The 17,621-nt window shown below is 57.8% G+C and overlaps 1 protein-coding gene across 1 annotated transcript in view; it reads left to right on the forward strand.

The window, feature by feature from the left end:
- Window positions 1–14,572: 14,572 nt before the first annotated feature.
- The window catches only part of CACNA1E (calcium voltage-gated channel subunit alpha1 E), a 98,799-nt gene continuing 95,750 nt past the window's right edge, over window positions 14,573–17,621 (forward strand). Inside the window, exon 1 of the mRNA XM_054211798.1 lies at window positions 14,573–14,838. Coding sequence (XP_054067773.1) covers window positions 14,573–14,838 — 266 coding nt within the window. The remainder of the gene's footprint in view (window positions 14,839–17,621) is intronic.

Genomic DNA, 17,621 nt, shown 5'->3' on the forward strand with positions numbered 1-17,621 from the left:
TGCGGTGGGGTGGCCACGGGGGGCGAGCGCTGTGTGTGCGTGCGCCTCTCCTCTGCCGTGCGACAGAGCTCCGCTCCCCTGGAGCGGCTTCGTCTTCGCAGACGCGGCGTTCCTGGTGTGCAGGCAGACGTTGTGAGCAGCCGCTCTGGCGCTGGGTTGCGCCGAGGGGAGAGAAGACAAGCAAAGGCTTTTTCTTGCTCGCCAGTGTCAGCGTCGGCAGGTCCAACCCCTGCTAGGCCTCCACCTCTGTTGCCCTTTGCCAGCAGGAAAAAAACCCACAAGTGAAACGTTCTTGACCCCTTTATAAGGTGAAATAAGAACAGGAGGGGGGAAAATGCTTTTTTCCCCATTTCAAAACGGGAAAATGCATTTTTCCCCATTTCTTAATGGGGAAACTGAGGCAGGGAGCAGAAAGTACCATCTGCCATGTGTTTTTCAAGGATGCGTGGGGCAGTGGCTCTACGGGAGGCTTGACTTTACGGTGAGGGGGTGCGTGTACCCGCCTACCCTGTTCTTGTGTAGGGGACTTAAGCCCAAGGCAGACACCAATCCCTGTTTTCCAGTGTCCCGGCCTGACGTCCTACCTCGCTTCCCACTGTTCACGTGTTAGGGTCGGGGATGGAGATATTTGCTGCGCTTCAGCAAGGCTTTGACCTCCTACGTGGAGAGATGGTGGTTGAATCACTGGCGTCTTTGGCACGCACACCTGGCAGCATCGTTTGGTCTACACCTGGCTGAGAGAGAGAGAGCTCCAAAAAAAAAGCTCCTTGTCAAAATAAGCAAATGGGGAACCTCCTGCGGCTTCTCCAGGCTAAGCAGCCGCTTCCTTAGCTGATGGTAAGGACAGGCAGAGCCACCCGGGGAACATCCCAGAAAGGCCTCAAGCTGAATTTGCAGCAGACAGGACCCAAGTCTGCCTTGCACGGCTTAAAACCAGGTGCACACGGATATTGGTTGAGTTTAGCCTGTGCAATTTGGGGAACGCGAGCTGTGCCCTTGTTTCGGAATGGTATTTGCCGTAAGGATGCATGGAAAAGCCCGATTCCCAGGTGTTGGCCAGGGAGTGCGGAAGCAGGGGAGACCGCAGGGAAAGCAACTGAGTCTGGGGACAGTTTGGAGGTGACGGCGTGGAGGTGCGATGCTGTCATTCAGCATTGGAGTACCTGGGCGATGGGTGGCAGGGTTTAGCAATACATTCCGCCCGCGGTACAGGGCGGCGCTCCGAAAGGATAGGGTCATTAAAAGCCATCTCCCGTCTTGTAGCGTCTTGGAGTTAATGGCTTTGATGCTAGAAGCTTACTAGCTCTCCCTTGCATGGTATGAGCCGCAATGAGATCCCCTATGAGCCGCAGGGAGATCCCCGTAACCCCTCTGGAAGTCCGTGGGGTGGCAGGACAGCAGGAGGGCTTTCTGCTGCGTGCTCAGATGGGTGTCTTCGGCGCAGACCACGGGGAGCCTTTTGGGCTGGAGCATAACGTTACTGCAGCTCTGCCTTTGCGTGGTTTTATTGGAAGAAGTAAGAGAACAGAAGAAACTGTGAAAACGCACAGGGTGTTGCTGACAGATCTTGGTGGCTCTTTGCGACTTGGCAGTCTGTCTGGTTATGTGCACACTCTGCATCCCAGATTACAAATGAAGCTGACTTTTTTTTTTTTTTGAATTTTATTTTTAATCCTTCCTTTTTTTTTTTTTTTTTTTTCTTCTTCCCGTGATGCGGAACGAGACAAAGGGCCCCCTTGGTGCGTGCTGGGCTGCCAGCTCCATTGCTGCTTCCCAGCATATTCCCCAGCGTGTTGCACCATCTGGGTTTAATTCGGCTGCGGTGATGGAGAGGGCAGGAGCACGCACGGGGCGGCGTTGCCGCTCGCTCCTCGGTGCTGGCCACGGCTGCTTGGGAAATGCCCCCGGGCTGGGGCGTTTGGCAGCGGCGCGGCCCTGGCTGGACCAGCGCCCATCGCCCTGGCCCTCCTTGGGTCTGTAGGGAAGGGAGAAGCCCCGGGGTGGCTCTGAGTTGCCGTCACCGACGTTGGTAGCTCTGCGGCGGGGTTTTGCAAGAAGCGTTGGACGCAGTGGGTGTTGCGGCTGTGCTGTGAGCAGCATCCCTGCCCCCCGCTCTGCGCCGCAACTCCTGCCCCCCACCACAGTGGGCTCCGCAGGGCCGGGGAGGGGGGTGCTCGGTGCTGTCCTGCCGCAGCCTGGGGCTGGGGGCGAGGGGCTTGGAGGAGGGCACAGGCTCTTGGCTGCACATCAGTGTTGGGAGGGACCTACGAAACAGCAGCCTTGGGTGCTGCTGGGGAAGAGAGAAGCTGCTCTGGCATCCCCTCCTGGTCTTGGATCTGGCACCAGTGTCCAGCACCTGTCACCCCTCCCCATCCCTGCCCCTGCCCTGGGATGTAGATGACTTTCCTCCTCCAGCCCCTCTGCAGTGTCAGTTGCTGTCAGAGGGAGCTTAGCCACGTCCTTCTCCACCGTGGGCTCCTGTTCGGGTGTCTGCTGCCGTGTGTCAGGGAGCTTGGCAGGAAGGATGGGGAGACTCTTTATCAGGGAATGTAATGACAGGACACAGGGTAATGGTTTCAAACTGAAGGAGTGGAGATTTAGATTAAATATTAGGAAGAAATTCTTTCCTGTGAGGGTGGTGAGGCACTGGAACAGGTTGCCCAGAGAAGCTGTGGCTGCCCCATCCCTGGAGGTGTTCAAGGCCAGGCTGGATGGGGCTTTGAGCAGCCTGGTCTGGTGGGAGGTGTCCCTGCCCAGGGCAGGGGGCTGGAACTGGATGATCTTTAAGGTCCCTTCCAACCCGAACCGTTCGATGGTTCTGTGAAGGCTGGGGCAGTGCAGACAGCTGGCAGGAGCTGCGGGGGCTCTGTGGGCGAAAGCCCTGAGATGTCGGCGACAGGCAAAGCCAGGCTCCTGTACCTTGGGCATCCTTCATGGAAATGCATGCATGCTTCCTATGCAAGTTTTTTGCAACCCGGGGCAAAGCAATTAACCTCTCTGAGAGCCTAACAAGCACCTCTCAGGTAAGATGACTCTCCTTGCTTCTGTTTTGTCCTGCAAGAGGTGGTGGAAAGGGCCATGGATGTGCTAAATCTGTGGGCAATGAAATATGTCTTTTATTATGGTAAATTAGCCCTGAGCAGCAGAGGAATGTATCTCCCAGAGGTATCCACCCTGGACCTCCCTGTGCTCTCCTCCCTTTCCTTTAGTGCAGACTGAGGTTTTGATGCATAGGGAAGAGATTTTCTGACTCGGGATGAACTGGAGTGCTGCTGAATGTCCTAGCAACAGCATGGAAATAGCAGCATCTTTCCCTGAACTGCCGCAAAGTCTGGGTTTCTGGCACACCCTGGAGGAAGAAGAATTCCCTTTCTAAGTTAATTCTGGTGACTTTACAAAGAGCTGCCAGGAAGGTGGGCAGTTACTGTTGGTCCCAGCCTTCCTGCACGGCGGAGGCCGCTCTTCCAGGGAGCTGGGCTCATTAGGAGATCATTGTTGAACAAGGATAAGGTGGTTCCTGGTAGATGACTCCGCTTAGGAGCTTCTGCTTCGCGTTTTGTGACTGCATCCTGGCATGTCTTGTTCCTGCTTCCCTTGCTGGAGTCTCAGCAGCAGCTGGAAAGCTGTTGGAAAGCTTCGCTAGCACATCTCAGGGCTGCATTGAAGTCTTGCACCGTGCTGGGCTGTGCTTCCCAGGAACCAGCCTTTGGAGAGAGCTTCGCCCTTGGCCTGGGGCTGGCCAGGGCTCAGAAGTGAAAAATTGCTGGGGGGTGGAGAGGTGGCAAGGGACGTCTGGAGGTCACCTGGCCCATTGCCCTACTCAAGGAGGGTCACCTACAGCAGGCTGCCCAGGACCACGTCCAGGCAGGTTTTGAGTATCTCCAAGGATGGAGACTCCACAACTTCTTTGGGCAACCTGTCCTGAATACTCAATCCCTCTCACAGTCAAAAAGTCTATTCCTGCATATAAACAGAGCTTCTTTTATTGCAGTTTGTGCCCATTTGCATCTTGTCCCGTCTGTGGGTGCTGCAGAGAAGAGCCTGGCTCTGCTTTTACTCCCCATTGTCAGGTATTTGTATGCATCGATGAGACCTCCCCTCAGCCTCTTCCAACCGGGCTGAGGAGCCCCACTTCTGCCAAGCATCTCTTTGTACGGCCGATGCTCCACTCCTTTAGCCACCTTTGCTGAAGTTGCTCCAGTAAGTCCTTGCATCTCCTGTCCTGGGGAGCCCGGTGCTGGGCACAGCACTCTGGAGGTGTCTCACTGGGGCTTGAGCAGAGGGGAAGGGTCATCTCCTCGACCTGCTGGTAACGCTTTGTGTAATGCAGCCCAGGAGGCCTTTCCTGGAAGAGCACACTGCTGGCTCATGGTCAACTTGGTGTCCACCATGTCCCTCAGGGCTTGCTTTGCCAAGCTGCTTCCCAGCCCAGCATGCCCTGGGATGTCCCTCCCCAAGTGCAGGACTTGGGATTTCCCTGGGTTGAACTTCATGCTGTTCCTCTGCCTGTTTCTCCAGGCTATCGGAGTCCCTCTGGGTGGCAGCACAACCCTCTGCTTTCACCAGTCCTGGTTTTATCTCATCTCACCGTACTGAGTTCTGCAAGCGTGATTCAGTGCGGCGCACACGCAGTGAAACTCTGGGTATTCGATACCCTCGTCCTCTCCCTCCCTTGGAATAATCCCATCTGTTGCCCTCTCCCAGGCAGCCCCCACCTGTCCCTGTGTGATTCGGATGGCCAGGAGGTGTTTGTGGGAGAGGTGCTTTCCAGCCTCTCAAGTACATATGATTCACGTTATTTTCTATTCACAGCTTCTAAGATGTAGTACAACCCGCCCCCCCCATCCATGTATATTTAAGAGATGATGGGATAATAAAATAATTTAGGGTGGAGGGGACCTCAGGTGGTATCTAGCCCCATCGGATCATAACTTTTAATTTAACTCTACGTTTTCCATTTTAAAATGTGTCTTGAGCCTGTTTTATGTTTCAAAACATACATGTTGTCTTGTTGCGCGCTCCCCCAGCTGACACTTTCAAACCACATAGTTTTCAAACTTGGGAAAGGCTTTTGAGCGTTTGGTGGAAACGTTTGGTGCGCAACCAGTCCCCGGAGAGACTTGCTCCTTGCAGACTTACCTGTACCATGGTACTGACACCTGACTGTGCACGAACGAATGCCACCGATGGTGAAGTTTCCAGTCTGTCGACGTGTGGGACACGACCTCAGTTCGGCTGCCTCTGAAGGGTTACAGCCTTTCCTTCTGCACTTGCCCGTTGGTCCTCTCCAGTTCCAAAGGCGTTTGCTGCCTTTGCGCACGACGAACATTAATCCCTGGCTTGGACCACTCGCGCTACGTGTGAGCTAAAAAAAAAAAACCCAAAAAATCGATGTGAGAAGTCAGAAAGGTGCCTGAAGTTGTACTACAGCAGCTTCCAGATGCGGCTCTTGATTTCCCAAGGTGGCCGTCCAGAGATCTTGCCTAGAAAAGCAGAGAGGAGAGGCGTGTTTCTTGTCTCTGCTTACCTTTCGTGTGCTCAGTGGGAAAGTCCGCTGGGCTCCTTCACGTTACGGGTGCGTGGGTCACCCAAAACACGTTAACATTTCTGTTGCTTGGCTGGTTTTGGGCTGGTGCTATGCACACCAGCGAGGCTCTCGCTCTTCACCTGGGAGAAACATGCTGGCACTCGTCCCCAGCCCCGGGGGACCACGATGCCGAAGGAGATTGGCATGGCATGGTCCTTCCCAAAACACACCCGAAAGAGCCGGTGCTGTGGCTCGTCTTTCACGGGTAACGCTAACCAGCTGCCTGCGGGTTGCTTGACATGAAGGGGCTCTCCTGCGCTCTCGGGGTGCACCACCGCCGTGGATGACGCTGTAACGAAACACCCATCGTCTTCGTGAGCTCTGATACAAACCACGAGTCCTTTTTTTTCTCATCAGAGGAGCTTCACGGGGGTCACTTTTTTCCCCCCGCTGCAGCTCATGAGATGGTAAAAGGGCAGCTAACGTGCTGTAACTGTCCTCTCCACGTGTTTACTTGGGTGGAAATAAGCCTTAAAAATTCTTCAATGAACTTTTTCCCATTGAGGAATCGCGCTCAGCCGTGCTTTCCCCAGGGATGGGCGAGGGTGTTTGCCTTCGCAGAGGCTGTCGAGCTGATGACTGCCTGTCACTGCGGCAAGGGGGACGGGTTTTTTTTTCGCACCTCCCAGCACGGAGTAGCTTTCGGAGAGAGGGTTTTGCTCTTTGGCCTTTTCTCTTTCACAGGTTTGGAAGATGGAAGCAGCATCTCCTTCCTGGCTGCGGGCCAGGGACGGGGCTTCTCTGGCTGCCTTGAGCATCAGCTGCTCAGCGTAAGTTCAGGCGTGCTGGAAAGAATTTTCCATCTTCTCCTGGCTCCTGTCCTGACAATGTAATTTTATTGAAGGCGCCCTGTTTGCTAGCAGGTCGCTTCTGAGAAAGCTGGGCCTGTGAGTTTGGCTTCATGAGACGGGGGAGCAGAGACGGTGGGTTTCTTGTCCAGCTTTCTTTTTGACTGACGGGGATATTTGCAGCCCAAAGGCAGGAGGCTCCCTCCGTCATCCCGCTCGCTGGTACCGTGGTTGCTGTGTTTGTCTGACTTGAGCCTTGCAGGGCAGGCAGAGGATCAGAGAAAGCACGGGATGGTCCTCGGGCACGGACCTGCCTTTTGTGGGGGCGAGGAGAAGATCTAAGGAGGAGAAAATCTCCCACTGGCTTTGGCAGGAGCTATCACTGCTGCACCAGGGGGTTCACGAGGATGCTGATGGGGAAAGCGAGGGATTTCTTCTGCTTCAGGTAGTGCAGAGGTTGAAAAAATGCTTTGAAAGAAAATCCATTTCCAACCCTTTGGCAGGCTGGAAATAAGCTTTCTCCTGTTGACTGTCTACGGCTGGCCCCGGGGATGTCTTTTTCTGAGCTCAGTCTCCTTGTTCCCACGCACACGTAAAGCTTGGCAGCTCGGTGTTTGGCTGTGACAGGATCTGCCCCCTCGAGCCCCACACTTGCAGGGCTTTGGTGGCAAGAAGGGCAATATCCCCCGGGTCCGTGCCCCTTCCCTCCCTCCTGTCCTTGATCTCCTCTTATCCACGCTGCCCGGTCCCGATCCTTTCAGCATGGTCACTCTCAAATACCCAATTTCCCTCATTTTTTTTTTTTCCCCGTTGGATCCTCTCGGGTCAGCCTCTCTGGAAGTGCTCTGCACACCCAAAACTGGACCCGTCTGACACGGAGGAGGATGGAGGGGTTATATCTCACCTCCTGCTGCCAGGTCAGTTAGTGCAGGGCTGGGATGCTCTGCAGCTCGGCCGAGGAGAGAGGTTGTGCGGGGCGATTTGGGGCTTGGAAGCGGGGATGGAAATTCGCTTCAACCTGACGGAAAAAGCAGGGGCAGGCGGATGGCTGTTCTCGGGGAGGTGGGATTGCTGCGCGCGCCTGCCCGGAGCAGCCAGGATGCGGTGGCGAATGCTAATTAGAGCCCGACTCGCAAGGCTAAATAAAGCAGCAGGGCACTCCAGGCAATTTATTAATGGGTGATTATTTCAGGCCTCTTCAGCTGAGCCACGGAGCCTCCCAGTCTAAGGCAGTTAGCCCAAGGAGCACCGCGGTTGATGGAAACACTCGGCATGGGGTATTTCGGTAGGAAATAGGACAGTGGGCAGCGGCGGGCCAGGGGATGCTTCCCTCCCGCATGGCATCGCTGTGGCCAGCAGCGGGGCAAAGCTCTGCTTGTCCCTTGGCTGCAATGGTCTCGGGGGGGGATGGAGTCTCCCCTGCCTCTGCCTGAGCTGGTAGCGATCCCCTTGTGCTTGTTCGGTGGAGTTTGCAGCTGCAAAGGGGGCTGTTGGTTTTGGTTTGGGCTTTTTGGAGAGTACAGAGACCCGAGCAGCCCGTGGGGAGGTGGGTAAGTGGAAGCACCAAACTTCATGGTGGCAGAGTGAGACGAAGCACCAAAACCAACTCACGAGGGGTTTGCAGGGCTGGATGCACAGCCCTGCTGCATCCCCATAAACGCGCAGGACGGGAGGTTTCTTGGCTCTCCTTTAAACCTCTCCCAGCTCTTTCAGCCTGCGATCGTGTGGTTGCTGAATCCCCCTTTGATTCAAGATGCAGCAGCATCATCCTTCTATTTTATCGGTAGCTCTGATGTATGAGCTGCTCCAATCCTGCAGCCACCCAGTGTGGGGGAACATCCAACTTCAAGGCTCCGCGGTGCATTTGGGCACTTTTGGTGGCTTCAAGACGTATGTGAGGAGTTTAGCTTGGGGTGCTTGTGATCCCAGGGCACTTTGGGCAGTGTTGAGCCCCAGGGCTCAGGGGCCACCTGAGCTGGGCTGTGGCACCAGCATCTCGACATGCCTGGCCTGCGCTTGGGGAGGGCTTGGGGAGGGCACAAGAAGCAGGTTACACACAGCACCTGATCCCTGTTCTGACATCCCACGTGACTTGTGGAGACACTTTTAGCATGTCTCTCCTTTGCTTGCACAGATGGATGTCACAACAGACCAGCTGCTGGGGAGCATCTGCACGTGCACAGCAAGGGGAGGAGGAAAAGGGATGGAGGAGGGTTTTCCTCCAGGCTCTGCCCAGAGCTCCCTGGAAAAAAATGTGGCTAATGCACGTAATCAGCTCTGGCATCTCACCCCTAGAGAAGCTGGGGACTGGTGGGCCTTGCTGGAGTGTGGTGGGACATTGTGGGTTTGGGAACCTTGAGCGGGACTCGCTGGGAACCTCACTCATGTCTGTGGGGCATTTTGCTTAAAAAAAACGTGGCCAAAGATGCTCTGGGCTGGGTTCTTTTTAGGCAAACGCTTGCAGAGAGGTTAGGAAAAGGGAGCTTCGGGGTGGAAACGCAAGGTGTGTCTTGTGCCATCTTGTGTCTCGGGAAGGGCTGCAGGGGTGAAGGCTGGGTGAGAGCTGCTGTGGCTCTGCACCTCCATCACCCGCGCTCCAGCCTGCGAGATCTTGTTGGAGGGGAGACACAGTGACCAAAAACCCCATTCCCAAGAGGTTATTCCTCCATCCCAGGAAAGAAAGCTTTACAAGATTGCTAACCCATTGATTTTAAAGGTGCCAAGGCCGGATGTTGGACTTATGGGTCCTGATAATTAAAACCATCAGTGTTTGTGAATACGGGTGTGTTTTATGGCAGTGTGTGGCAAATTACACTTTTGGCTTAAGGCAGTTTAAAGTTTTTCTGCCACCGCTGCTACGTGACACCTGGTGTGGCTGCTTTGTCCGAATGATTGGGAGGAGTTTGGTGGAATAGTGGCAGTTGCTTAAATCCGGATGCATCGTTTGTAGCTCGGTGTGAAATTTGCTGGCTTTCACCAGTCTTCCAGCTGTGTCATTTCTCGGTGAATAAATTACGGCGCTGACCCTGAGAAGTCAGCCCTTCGGGTCTGTGTTGGGGATGTGTCCAGGCGGTTTTGCAAGAAGACGATGCTCCTCTCTGCTTTTAGTGCTGAGGAAGGCACGTCCCGGTGAGGCAGGCAGCTTGGGGCGAGCAGGTGTGGAGAGCACCGAGTTGGGCAAGGCTGCTACCAAAAAAGTGAGCAGCCAGCGGAGAAGAAACGCTTGCCCTGGCTCGAGTGAGCGTTGCCTTGCTGCAAGGCAGTGCAGAACCTCAGTGCAGCTGAGGCTTTCGGGCCTGGACCAAGGCTCTGTTGGCAGAAGAGGTGCCAACAGGGCTGTCGTGGACCATACCACAGCTGCTAACATCTGCGCAGATGAACATCAGGTGTGGCGCCCTCCTCTGGAGATGCCATCCTGGAGCTGCTTGGACCTTCTCCCCCTGCATCCTGGGTGTCCGTGGGTGAGGTGCACCAGCCCGGGGATTCTGCCTCCCTGCTGCAGAGGTGCTTGGCTTGGCAAATGAGGAAAACATCTCTTCGTAATCCAGCAGGTAATGAATTTGTTCCTGGAAAAAAAAAAGAAAACAACTTCCATTCCTGCATGGTTATAAACATGCTTCTGAGTCACAGCTACCCAGTCCCAATTTGAAATTTGGCCAGAGCACCGTAGATGATTCTCATTTGATCCTAGTTGTTTTTTTTTTTTCTTCCCCCCCCCCCCCCCCCAGCATAACTAAAGCCTTATTTAAAAAATAAAATCAAATCAGGGTGCCAAAAGCCACTTTCTAAGATGAGCGCAGCCCATCAGAGCTCCTGGGACTATTGGTCACCGAAGCAGAGCCTGTCCCCTGACTCCAGACCCTGCCTTGGCTGCCTGAGGGCTGTGTCCCCTGCCCGATGCTGTCCCCGAGATGAGGAGCAGCCTTCGGCTCCCTGAGCGACCCGGGGCTCGGCAGAGGATGCTTTTAACGGTATTGCCTGTAACCAGCAATACGGAGGTGGGAGATTTTGGGTCGCCCGGGGTGAGCCGGAGGCTGCTGAGCCGTGCGAAGGGATGCAATAGCTGCGCGGAGCGGGGGGGACGCTTGTGCATCTGCCGCAAAGCGCCCCACGGGAAGGGTAGGCAAAGGAGGCGGGGGTGGGGGGGGCTCGGCTCGGCTCCCCCCCGCCCCCCCGACTGCAGCCGGCTGTCGGAGGCTGGGACGAGCGGCGCGGGGGGGCTGCAGGGAGGGGGCAGCCGCCGCTAGATGGCAATGCCGGAGCGGCGGCAGCCCGGGCGCACCGGCCCCGGCCTGCGGCGGAGGCGGTGCTGGAGGTGATGGGGAGGGTTTGGCCCTCCCCTGGGAAGGGGTTAGCCCAGTGTCTACGCCGGTGCCCCACCGTGCAGGGGTAGTGGCATGGCTGGGAAGGTGGGGGGGGGGGCGAGGGGGGAAGCAAGGAGGCGGCTTGGATGGCAATATCAGCATGCGGAGGGGAATTAGCCCGTCTCTGCAAAACCCAGCGCATCCCAAGCGCCTTCCTGTCCCAGCACCCGCTCTTGCCCTGTCTTCTTGGACTTCCTTCATTCACAAAAAAAAACCCCAAAAAAACACCTAAACCAACCCCACATAGCTGGCTCTGAATCTCCGTGCCATGTTGAATCATGCGGGCATCAGCCACGCTTCTCCCTGACTCACCAATCCCAGCGTGCTGGGGTGAGGGTCAAGACGAGAACAGCAATAAACATCCTGGGAAACCGACCCTGCATCTCTTGGCATAGCCAGAGACGTTTTGTTTTTTTTTCTTCTTTCAGTCTTCTCTTAAGGAGCTGCTTTCTCATAAATATCCCATCCTTTAGCACCGTCTGAGCAGGAGAGAGGCTCCCAGCGGGGTCATCCTGCGCCTCTGCTCTGCAGCAGCAAATATAGAGTAGAGCTGAGAGCGAACCCCTGGGTGCAGGGGATAACCCGCTGCCCCAGAAGAGGTGTCCAGGTAAGGCTGGCATCCCTGGGGGACGGAGGGGACAGGAGGAATGCTGCCTTCCTCCTCCTCAGCCCCTCGCACCGAGCGGTGAGGCAGCCATGATGCCTCTGAGCGGGGCAGGGGATGCAGGGGAAGCGCTTGGGTCCAGCCTTCCCCATCCTCCTCGGCCTCTGGGTACCAGCCAGAGCCTGAGCGTTTAGGCTGGGTGGAGGCTTGTCTGCAGGCTCAGAGGGATGGGAGAGAGCTGGGGGGGCCAGGGGGGAGCCAAGGCAGGAGCTCTTGCGGGGCTGAGGATCTGCTTCTGGCAATCAGCCCAGCCTTGGGCTTAATTAACGGTGGCTTAAAGGGTTGGAAGGTGGGAAGAGTGGCATCGCTCCTGATGCTGCGCTGGTGGTGGTGGGGAGGAGGAGGAGGCAAAGGGGATGAGCCACAAATCATAATTGATTCGTTTAGGGCAGCGTCTTGCCTGGAATGAATCGAAGGGACTGTAATTAGTTGGTAGCTGGCGTGGCCTCCTCGCTGCCTGTTGTTAGTGGAATGAAAGCCCAGGGTCATTCTGGCTTGTGCTGGGGTCGGCTGGTGGCCTGGGAAGCATTTCGGGAGGGATCTACCCACCCCTGCTCCATTTTGTGCTGCAGTGTGGCGGTGGCAAAGCTGGGGGGCTTGCCGAAACCCCTCAATAACACCCACCTCTGTTTAAAGGCTAATTGGAGAAGGAAAGTCAAGTAGGGATGCAGCAGATGGGCATCGTGGTGAGCTGGTGGGCTCTCGGTGTCTGGCTGAGGTTGGGGGAATGATCCTGCAACCTTTTTTGTAAACACTCCTCTGTTATCTTGCTGAGGAGGGCCTGATCCTTCCTCACTCAGCCAGCCCAAGGGCTCCTGGCCATGCACCGGTAAAAGCCTGTGCTGAAAAGCGAGCTCCATGGCCATTTGGTCACACTAGCGCCTGCAGGGTGGGAAAGTCTGTGGTGAGGTGCTGCCAGGCTGCGCTGAGGGAGCAGCCCTTGTCCAAATGAGTTAACAATTTATGTGATTAAGGGCTTGATTATTTTTTTTTTAATTTCTTTTTTTTTTTTTTTTGAGATGCCCAAAGTGTTCCTGGCTGCTGCACAGCAGATCCGGGGGGGACAGGGCAGCAGCTGCTGTTTGTAGAGCAGGTTGCTTGTGGTAGGGGGGACAGGGGAAGAGCATTGAGGGGACACAGGGTGACTTGTGACACTGCCTGAAGCTGTGGGCACTCTTCCTGCGGGAAGGGCAGGTAGTGAGCGCTGAAGGCCCTGGGGGACCCCTTTGGATGTGGGGTTGAAAGGGGAGGGCGGGGGATCCTACGTGTGAACAGGTCGCAGGGTGTCAGGGTGTGCTGGGCGGTGAGGCTGGTGCCCTACCTGTTGGGTAGGGAGGACATTGGGGATGCCCTTGAGGAGCTGCGTCTCCCCTGTGTGTGCAAGAGGGCCAGGTGGGCTCCCCCAAAGGCGGGTGGGCAGGCAGCACCCTCACCCAGAGCCCAGGGGAGCCCGCGCATCCCTGGGTGCCCGCAGCACCTGCATGGCTGGTGCTGTGCCCTCGCCTCCACGGTCGGGTCCCTGGTCCTCTGTCCGTGGGACGGCTGGGGGGAGCGGGGTCAATGCCAGACTGGCCCCAGGGCCACCCCCCTCCGCCCCCCCCCCCCCCCCCTTCCCCCGTGGCAGCCGCTGCAGGGACACTTCCAGCCAGGGTTGTTTACACCTCTCCGATGAGCTGCTGCTTCTTCTGGCCAACATCAAGCATCAAAAAGAAAATACCGAGGCGGGGGTTGGGGAGGGGGTGGTGGTGTGGGGGGTGTGCTAAGGAGGCTCATCTGTATGCGACGGGGAGCAGCAGGGCTCTCCCCGGGCAGCCGCTGGCATCGGGGCGGCTCCGGCAGGGAACTGGGAGCCCCGAAGTTTCCCAGGGATTGGGTGCATGTGGCTGGGGAGATGCTCGGTGCGGGATGAGATGGGGTGAGCCTCTCGCCTGCCCTGCAGGCAGGGGGGAGGCAGAGCCCCCTCCCTCCCCCCCCCCCCCCCTTTGCCCCCTATTACCTCCCCCCCCGCCCCAGTTTAGCCACTCACCTAGGAACACCCATGTGCTGGAAAGCCCTCGGCAGCCGGGGCTGGGGGGTGCGTGTGTGTGTGGGGGGAGCTTCTTGCAGGCGGGGAGCTTGCAGGGTGGGGGCTTCTTGCAGGGTGGGGGCCTCCCCCATTGCCTTTGTTCCCTTCAGACCCTCCCCTCGCCTCTGACTTTCCTTTGCGGCAGCTCCCGTGCTTGCCAAAAGAATGCACTGGATGGAGCGAGGGAGCGAGCCGGGCGTGCGTGCGTGTGTGCGCGCTTGTGTGCGCCTGTGTTGCCACTGACTTCATTAAAGCAAGCTGTCCCCGAGCTGCAGAGGCGCCGGCAGCCTTTAATTTCGTGGCCCCGGCTCCTGCGGGAAGCCGGCGTCGCCTTTGAGAGCTCCTGCCCTGGCAGCCAAAGGGCCGAGCATCCCTGCCGCCGCCGGTGCCTGCCCGGAGGTTCTGCCCGCCATCCCTGCCCGCTGCCCCCGGGAGCCAGCGGATGGGTGGCCGGGCTCCTGCAGGCTGCTGAAGATGGAGCCGGGAGGAGGGAGTTGGACACTTGGCTCCAACTAGGCTGGACCACGCTGCAACCTGTTCCCCTGGCCTCCCCTCCGCTGCGCTGGGTGCTGTACCAAATTGCGTCTTCCTTTGCGACCGGGGTGGATGGAAGGACTTGGATCCCAGCCTTTTTCCCTGCCCGGCAGGCAGTCCCCGGGCTCGCCTTGCTGGGAAAGGGAGGAGGTTAAAAAGCGCTGGTTTGGGTTTGCAGGCAGAGCGGTGGGAAGGATGTGGCTGGGTTTAACCCCTTGCTTCGTGGCAGAAGGTGCCTCTGCGGCCTCCGCCGAGCACGCAGGACGGGTCACTGCCGTCCCCGCTGCCCGTGTGGCTGGCGGCGGGGGGGACACACATGGGAGGCAGCCAGCTGCCCACCATGCCGTGCCGCTGAGCCCGGTGCCACGCGTTGCCGCCTCTCCTTCTCCGCGCGGGTCCCCGCTCCCCCGGAGGGATGGAGGAGAGACGGAGCTGAGCATCATCCGGAGAGGAGGAGGGGGCTGTGGTTGGGACTGCGCCCCGCAACCCCCTCCCTCTTCTCTTCCCCCCCCACCCCCCCCATTCACCTCGGTGGTGCTGCTTTGGCTCACCTGTGTGTTTTCTTCCAGGATGGCTCGTTTTGGGGAGGCGGTGGCCGGCAGGCTGGGCTCCGGAGATGGGGGCTCCGATCAGAACAGGAGCCGGCAAGGACCTCCTGCCCCTGCGGGAGGGACCCCAGGAGCCTTCAAGCAAACCAAAGCGCAGAGAGCCCGGACTATGGCTCTGTACAACCCTATCCCCGTCCGGCAGAACTGCTTCACCGTCAACAGATCGCTCTTCCTCTTTGGGGAAGAGAACATAGTCAGGAAATATGCCAAGAAGCTCATCGACTGGCCATATCCTTTCTGCGCCCCCTGCGAGCCCCCCCCTTGCTCCCTGGATTTGCCTTGGTGGCTGCCCAGGACACGTGCGTGTGGCACTAGCCGGCAGGTAAGTGCCTGCCTTCTGCTCTTCTTCGGCGTGCGGAGAGGGGTGCCCCGTCCCCCCCGTCCCCAGGGAATGTTCTCCTCGCCCTGTTGCTGCTTCCCCTCCTGTGCTCTGCTTGGTGCCCTTGGTGGGGAGCTGAGCCCCTTCTCCCTGCGGGGAGCCCCCCGGTCCCTCCTCAGTCTTGGATTTGGAAGCCCCCTGTGCTGGCCAGGAGGGGGACTCTGATCCCGGTTAAACCCTGCATGCTTTAGGGTGTTCTCTGTGTGTGCGTGTGTGTGTGTATCTGTGTGTGTGTCTGTGTGTGTGGCTGGGTGGGGGGGTCACGGCCTTTCCTCTATGTCTCAACGAGTTTTGCCACCTCACCCTGCCCAGAGCTTACCCATCCTGCTGGGGATAGACCCCGGGGAGCCCACAAATCTCTGGTCCCTGCTGAGCAGTGGCTTTGTCTTCTCCTGCGCCTGCCTGCACGTGCCCCCTTTGCTGCTAATCGCATCTGGCAGGGGCACAGCCGTCCTCGCCCTGCAGCCCCCCGGCCTCCGACTGTGGCTCTGGGAACCGGTTGCCCCCCTCCTTGCGGCAGAGGGGAAATGCTGAAAACCTTGGCTGTGCCCTGTGGCCCCCTGGGGGGCTGGCGCAGGGGACGGAGGTTTATCCCAGGGACTGAGGTTTATCCCAAGCACCCCACTCCTAGGGCTGGGTGGGGGATGCAGACCCCCCTGGCTCCTTTCCCCTGCTCCTCCATCCTTTTATACACCCCCGTGCGCTTCTCTCCCCTTCCGCCCTCCCTGCGGGTGCCCCCGGGTGCCCTGGCCGGTGCCCAGCACCGCAGCACGCAGCTCCCCATCAACCTGGGTTCGGCACCCTGCCCCCCGAGACCCTTCCTGGGCTTTGCCCCCACCGAGGACCTGAGCCTAAAAACTTCAGCGTGGCCACGCTTTGGCTTTAGGGACCCTCCCTGTGCCGTCTTCTGCAGTGGTGATTACATGCAGCTCTTGCCGCTGCCGCTTTCTCTCCCTGCAACTTGTTGGTTAACTTGCCGGCTCCTCCGGCGGGCGCAGAGAGCCTGCCCAGGTGCCAAGCGGCGATGCCTGGGTCTGGTGCAACAGGTACCTCGGGGAAACCCTCCAGCGAGGCACAGGGATGCAGGACAGGTCACTCACCCGCCCCGCTGAGCGTCATCGGGCAAATAGTCCCCTTGCAGCTCCAACACGTCAGGTTGAACCTCTGCCAGGCAGGAGCTGGGGAGCCGCAAAGCCCTCAGGGTTGGGGGGTGACCTGGGGGTGAAGGGACAGCTCGAGGAGGCCATATTCCCCACGGCATCCCTAAATCCGCCTCTGCCGGCAGCGCCCGCTGGGTGGGCGGCTGCGGGAGCATTGGTGCGGTGGCGAGGATGGGAACGTGGCAGCTCAGCTCACAGCCCTGCAGGGCAGCGGCCAGGCCGGCCTGCCTGCTTTTCCAGAATATGCCAAATTATGCGTGTGCTTTTTCAGCGTATGGTGTGGGATGGCCCTCACGCCTTTGCCTTTCGTTTAAAGCAAGAAGGAGAGCTGGGGCGCTGCTGCTGGCCCAGCATTCCTGGCGTGGGCTGGGGTCCCGTGCTGGTGCGGCGCCGTGTGATGTCTCATCTCTAGGCAGCCGCTGTCTCCTAGAAACTAGAGCTTCACCACTGCGCGGTAAAAACTCCCCAACGTTATTCTTTCCTGGAATTTGCAATGCATGAGGGAGATGGGTTCGTTTCATTTTTTTTATTTTTTTTTTTCCAGAAGTAAGTGACGTATCCCCATGTGAGTGCTGGGAACGGGCATGCTCCAGGTGCGGGAGCTGAGCATCCCGCCTAGCTGCCATCTCTTTCCAGGAAACTCATCCACCCCGGAGCTCCTCCGCTCTCCTTGAGCTCTTGAGGGATTGGGGATATGGAAAAGGTTTTTTGGTGATGAGTTTGGCGGTGTTGGCCAGGCGAGTTGTTCCCATTCTTGTAGTTGTAGCCTGGCACGTGCAGCCGGTGCCTTTTGGTAGGGCTGGGAAAAACGTGTGAGCATCTCAGCTGCCTGGCCCGGAGCCTGTGGCATCGCTCCTGGGCAAGGGCGAGGGTGGTTTGGAGAGGTAAGCGTTGGATTTTGGCCACAGTCAGCGAGAGCTGCTGGCCTCGGGAGGGAGATGGGCTGGTCCCTGGCGCTGCGGGTCGGAGCAGGCATGGCACGAAGGAAAGCCAAGGGGGCTGGGGTGGAGCGCGGGGAGGAGTGGAGGCTCTTCTTCATCCAGCTCCAGTTGACTAGGTAATAGGGCTAAAAATAACTGGTGATTCAGGCCTGTATATCTGCTGGGTAACTGTATAATTATAACCAGCAGCCTCTGCAGTTTGGCTTCCCGGTGTAAATAGGGATGATGCATGGAGGGGAAGGAGGAGAAACACGAGCAACTGGGATTGGGATGCAGCTTTGTGGGGAGACGGGTCTTTGCTGAGTTCCTCACTGGAAAGCCCAGTGCGTTACCTCTGCTGCAGCTGCTCTTTTTACCGGTCCTGCTCAAAACGTGAGGCAGCTGCCGGTTTGGCTGTAGGAACACCTATTCCTCTTCTTCTTCAGAAACAAAGCCTTGTCCTGCCTGTTCTCCTTCTGCTGATGACCAGGCCTTTAGCCCTGATTTCATTTGTTTGGCTGCCTGGAAAGCCGCAATTCAGTTAGCACATGA

The sequence above is a fragment of the Rissa tridactyla genome, chromosome 8 (assembly GCF_028500815.1).
Source record: "Rissa tridactyla isolate bRisTri1 chromosome 8, bRisTri1.patW.cur.20221130, whole genome shotgun sequence".
Lineage (NCBI taxonomy): Eukaryota > Metazoa > Chordata > Aves > Charadriiformes > Laridae > Rissa > Rissa tridactyla.